The sequence below is a fragment of the Periplaneta americana genome, chromosome 13, assembly GCF_040183065.1.
Source record: "Periplaneta americana isolate PAMFEO1 chromosome 13, P.americana_PAMFEO1_priV1, whole genome shotgun sequence".
Lineage (NCBI taxonomy): Eukaryota > Metazoa > Arthropoda > Insecta > Blattodea > Blattidae > Periplaneta > Periplaneta americana.
The window spans coordinates 127,278,277-127,284,575 of record NC_091129.1 but is presented as its reverse complement, the minus strand read 5'-3'; the positions used below and the strand labels follow the sequence as shown (position 1 = coordinate 127,284,575).

The following is a 6,299-nucleotide window of genomic DNA, read 5'->3' as shown; positions in this document are numbered from 1 at the left end:
GCATTGTTAGTAGTAAATATATCCTACATCAGTATAGTAATATTATATACCAATATTCATCAATTCAATGAATATTTGTGAAGGAACTATTAAAAAACCTTTAAAATTAAGATTATTCTAATAATTTTCACACCTCTGTACACAAGCAGTGAAATTTAACAAACAGTGAAAGAACAAAATACTAACATATTTCGTGAGGCCAAGGAAATGTTGGAGAGATCAGTTGAACCCTGGTGGCAGAATGGGCCAGTAGGTTTATGCCCTGAAGTGATGTGAAGTTTATGTGATGATGAAGTAAAATAATATTGTTACATGATTCATCATCACAATTCATATCCAAACTTCCTCTCTTTAACATACAAGGAAGCATTAAAGGAGAAATTTTGCAATCAATTAATATTACAGTTCATCAGTAAAAAATTTTAAATATGAGTAAAGGCAGCGCCGCAACTAGGATGTCTCATTAGACTGTCCACAGTTTTCGTCGCAACAAAGTAACTTGGTTTAGTTCCCTTCTGAAACCAGTATGAATAAAGACACCTTAAAATATATCCAAGAAATTTATTAAAGAAATATTGTAAAAACAGTTATAAATAAAAATAAATTAGCAAATGTAATTAATACTTTTTAAGAGCACATTAAACAAAAGCAAAAGCAACAATTCCATATTGAAATGCTTTAAACTTGACATATCCGTAAGTTTATGAAACTTAAGAGCAGAACATTTTTGCATGGTTACTATAGTAGAATTTTCTTCCATATGATATTTCCTCATCCTTCAATAGCACCAAAGAAGTCCCATAGTCGTTTCCATATTTCTTTATGTGTCTTAAAAACTTTGCAATTTTAAAACCAATACACGACTTTAGAAGTACTGAAATAATTTCTTTACACTGTAGGCCTACACTTAACATTTCAAATGAATAATTTCATTGTATTGCACCTTTCCTCATTACACATTCCCTTTACACCTATTATATTACAATCATATTTTTGGCTTTTAACATACCTTGTTAAGTTACATTAGCATTATTCAATGTTTTAGTAACAAACATAAATTTCGTGTTACAGTGCACCTTATTTAAAGTATATTTCAATCACAATTAAGAATGAGTTTGGTATATTTATAATAAACTATTTCATAAGAACATCAAAAATCTGCTTTGGCAATATTTAGATTTCTCACTTGGTATGACTTCCTTACCAAGAAATTACATAATATTGATATTTCGACTTTATCAAAATATGTTTTGTAAAAAGACTCTACTAATGGTTGGCTACTAATAATGGTCACTAATAATGGTCATCATTGTTGGGTTGCAAGATGTCAGATAGCTTCATTGTCAAATAGCTGGATAACAGATTCCAACCACATGTATAATAATCTGAATTATTAGAAATGTCTAACTTTTTAAACTGAAATATGGAAGTTGCTCGATACTTTTACTAGACATATGACTAATAAGAGATGCAAGTAATGGTAAAAATATTTTTATTATATTATTGCTGCGAATTTTCCTGAGATTTTTTTAATCTTAGTTCTTATGCGTACTTTGAAATAAATTAATCTATCAATAGAGTAATAACAGTTACAACTGATTTTAATAAAATTAATTCCTTGGCAGTTAACTGATTTTTCGGATATGAGATAACAGATGTGAAGGCTTAGATGAGGAGGTAGTTCATATTCAAAACTCAATTCATGATTTTACTTATCATGTAATATTCTCTTCATTAGTTACTGGCATCATGTTTGAAAATGTGTAGTTTTATATATTCGACATTACAGCAGAGGCGTATGGGTTGTACATCATTAAGAAATGCATTTTTTATAGTGCTCTAACAATAAGTAATATTTAAATATACGTCCTAAACTAAATGATAATTTCTGAAAAACAGTTAAGTAGGAGGAGGACAATGAAAGATCTTGCAACACATACGTCACTAAAAACACAGGTAATTCATCTTAATCTTAGTGCAATGTATAGACTGTTTACAATAGAGTAAATAAACTTAAACATAGTTAACTAGAACACAAATTTGCAACATAAAAAGGCTATTTGATATTATAATTACATTGGATTAAAAAAATACAGTTCATTATTTCATATGTAGCACCACAAACTATTAAGATTTGCTATTTTTCACCTTTCACATTAAAAGCAAAATCCAGTACTAGGAGGGATCGTTGTCATGAAATTAACAATTATTCTGCAGCCAAGCACTCGTTATATAGTATTTTGAATACAGAATTTCTGTTATCTGCGCAGTAAACCATAAAATCACTACATTCTTCTCCAATACTGACTTCAACAAATTATCTACCACATTAAAATGAGGAAATAGTGATGTAATATTAATAATAGATAATTATATGAATTATGTTGTAACTAAAATTTATGTTCAATTATCGATTTCAAAAAGGCAGTTGAATTACATACGATAAGTTTTTGATATTCAACAAAAACCGAACATGCTTATTAAAATATTGATTAAACATGATAAATCATAATTAATGACAAAAAGACATACCAATTTTACTCGTCTGTGTATGTACATACGCATACACATAGTGAGACAATGGGAAAACCGGACTGCTGTTATAAACTTATAAGGAATGAACTGATACTGTGATCCAGGGTTGCCAGATTTATTTTAGGGGAGGAGACGGTGAAGGAAGATTTTCACAAAAAATAAGAAAGATGTATGTAAGGAACTTTCCAGGGATTTAGTAGCATAATTATAACTGATTGCTTAATTGTTTGAGATGTAAGATCATTGTCATTCTTAACTCTATTTTAGAAATTTAACATTATAAAACACATTTACAGAACCTTTATGTCAGGCCTACATATATATTTCCAGTATAAGTGTAATAAAAACACTAATACCTAGGAAAACATTAACCATTGGTGACATCACTCATATTTAACAGATAATTTGGCAGTCCGAATTAATTGTTTTATTTTTATTTTCCAAGATGAATTTTCTGCATGACTAATTGAAGTTGAGAAATACTAGTAGTTCAACCTTTACCAAGTTAACAGAACACTCATTTCTTACATCTGATCACTTAAACTTCATAGTACTATAAAATTAATCTCTGCATACAGGTCTTCCACGTTGAAAATAATAATTACCGTATTTACTCGAGTAACAGAAGCACTTTTTTTTCGTAATTCTTTTTATAAAAAATTCAGGTTGCATATTATAAGCGAGGAAAAAATCATAAGTAGGTATATCCCAAGTGATAATCACAGCTGGTTTCGACATCGGATATTTAAGTAATATTGAAAATAATCGATTTTACGACTTAGAGAGCATCGATATATCGAACACTTACAAGCCATAATAATGTAAAGTGTGTAACATACGAAATTAATAAAAAATGTAGCACAGTATAACTAAAATTGAATACAAAAAAGCAAAAACTAGTTGTATTACCACAGGTAGCAATTGAAAATTTGTGTACATTATGAGGGGATTTTTTTTTTTCCCTACATATTACTGTCAACACCTGGAGTGCATCAGTGGTGTACGCAGAATTTTGCCTAGGTGAGAGGTCCTTTTTTTTTTCTCTTGCACGGAGGAGGGACCTAGAGGCTTGCACTGCAGAATGAGGCTTATTTTGCTTACTACTCCTACTCTGTGAATGATTGGGTAGCCAAACGGCCATGCTGTTGTACAAGTACAGCATGCCACATTGTGAATTTAACCCGGGCTATTGTATGATATGTGTATTAATGATGGCGAAATGAGTCCGAGGTCCAAGATCAAGGTTGAAGTTAAAATCAATCCCTTTTACCGACTCAAACTCAACTTCAAGACTCTCACCTCAAGACTGGCTAAGTGGAAGAGAAGGCCTGATGGCCTTAACTTCGGCAGAATAAATAAATAAAAATGATTATTATTAAGACTCTGGCTTTCACTCCATGACTGAAATCAAATGCCACAATTCCGACTCCACAAATGGCTCTGAAGTTGACAGATACAAAATACAAGTGTTCATCTGATTTAATTAACTGATTTGTTGGTTTTAATCACTTTTCTATTATATCTTGTAAAGATTTTTTTAACCATATTAAATGAAATAATATCTTGTGAACGGTACCTGAAAGTGGCAAATACAATATACATTTTAAGTTTGGTATTGCAAATAATTATGTGAAATGGAATTTAGTTAATTAAAAACCCATTAACCAATATAAATTTATTTTACATTGAATAATTTAGGTTACTTACACATCAAGAGATGTATTCATGTCTCTGTCTCTTACTATAATCTGAAATATCTGGCAACTCTGATTAAAACAGAACATAAAACAAATCTACTAATAGTAGTGGTGCTTGAGCATTATATCATCACTTTCAATACTGCTATTTAATATCAGAACTACTAATGATACTACCAATTCATATCAGGTTTTCGTGAATGTCTGACAAAAACTGTCAGGTATAATTTAGAATCTGCAATACAATATTCGTAATCACCATCATACGTATAAAATTATATCATAAAATATGTTTAGTGCAACAGAGTTTTCAATCTATTTTCATGTACAATGTTAAGTGTAAACATTAGAGGAAGAAACTTTGATAAAATGTTTCGCTTTTACACTTATAACTACAGATCAAACGATCCAACTCAAAGTGAAGGAATTGACACAATCAGTTCGAAAATATGACGTTATTTATAATAAAACCATACTTTTTACAATTTTTATACAAATGTTCTGATGTGTTTTCTATTTTAAGTTAAGATTATAAAAAACATCAGACCAAGGTAAAGTGGAAGAAGGTACAAACTAATTAATTATACTTCTCTTTGTTATGTAAGTCAGAGCTGGAGAAGATCTCACCGTAAATACGTTAATAAATTGCATCAGTAATTTTATGCAGCAATTACGATAAACTTCACTGGTGACAGAAATTAAAATACTTTCTGAAAATATATTTTTATTGTGAGAATTAAAATTAATGCAAAAAATATATAAAGATACCATCTTATATAATTCATACTCTGTACTTACATTTTATTCTTATTACAAAAATACTTTTCTCAATTTATGAGAACAAGTTATTTTGTTACTGTTGAATTAGGAAAGCTGTTGCCAACTATGTAAAAAAAATAACCACTGATACTCTTCAAATGATTAATTTGCTCTTTTATAACAATAATCTTTGAATTAAATTCGTTAATTTTTTATTCAATTTACTTTCTTTACAACAGCATCTGTCTGGAATGTAGGTAACTGACGTAATTAAACTCTCCATACAATTTGGCAACAACCTGCTGTCACATGCTACACTACAAGCCTGTAATATGCTTCAGTAGAATCCCTCTTATCCGGCACCAAAGGGACCAGGCTAGTTCCAGATACTAGATTTTGCCAGATAATTGAATAAATATCGATACAAAAAAAAAAAAGTTCGTATTTCATGGTGCCAAATGTTGAACCTGCAGCCATGTGAACTTTATTTCTCTATCACTTGCTCATAACTGAATAAACATAAGAACTGTGTGTGGATTTTCCTTATTAAAACTCATCGCACAACACAAATAATACACTAATTCCAGGTTCGAATATTTAAAGTTTGTGTGAATTCCTAATGTGGCAACACTGACGGCCCAAACATAACTAAATAAACATAAAAACTGTGTGGATTTTCTTTATTAAACACATCACACAATACAAATAATACATTAATTTTAGATTTGAATATTCACTGAAAATTAAAGTTCGTGTGAACTTTCTAATGTGGCAAAACTGACGGCTCAGATTGTGACAATGTGGCAGATTCAAAATTTTGTTTTGGCCCAACCAGAAGTGCCGTTGTTTTGGTATTACCGGTTATTTGGGTACCAGTTACGAGGGATTTTACTATACCTCCAACACATACCAATGTCGAAGTTGGAAACAATTGTGACTGATGTTATTCTTCAACAAAGACATTACCATTTATAACTAGTACTGCAAGATGAGATGATGTGAAATACTTCAAGATGGAAAAGGAAGTAAAAAAACGTCACGAGAACTACAAATCACCAAATATCTCTTATCATTTTTAACAAATATTAATTAAAATAACGTTTAACATGCTGCTGTAAACAAAGGAAGGAATTTCACACATTCATACACCAGTACCAACATGTATGTCAAAAGTTGCCCAATGTGATCACATTTCCTCTTCCACAGATTTATAACACGGTAGCCAAACTTCCACTGCGTTGTCTGTACCTCCGACTGCTAGAACATTGTTCTTATAGTCAAACTGGAATTAATAAACAGTTAAAATTA

The 6,299-nt window shown here is 30.4% G+C and overlaps 1 protein-coding gene across 6 annotated transcripts in view; it reads right to left on the bottom strand.

Annotated features, from left to right (window-relative positions):
* Positions 1–547: 547 nt before the first annotated feature.
* LOC138712410 (F-box/WD repeat-containing protein 9-like) overlaps positions 548–6,299 on the bottom strand; it is a 57,352-nt gene continuing 51,600 nt past the window's right edge. For all 6 annotated transcript variants that reach the window (XM_069844181.1, XM_069844184.1, XM_069844180.1 and 3 more), the window contains exon 9: positions 548–6,273. In XM_069844181.1, coding sequence (XP_069700282.1) covers positions 6,178–6,273 — 96 coding nt within the window. In that variant the 3' untranslated portion in view covers positions 548–6,177. The remainder of the gene's footprint in view (positions 6,274–6,299) is intronic.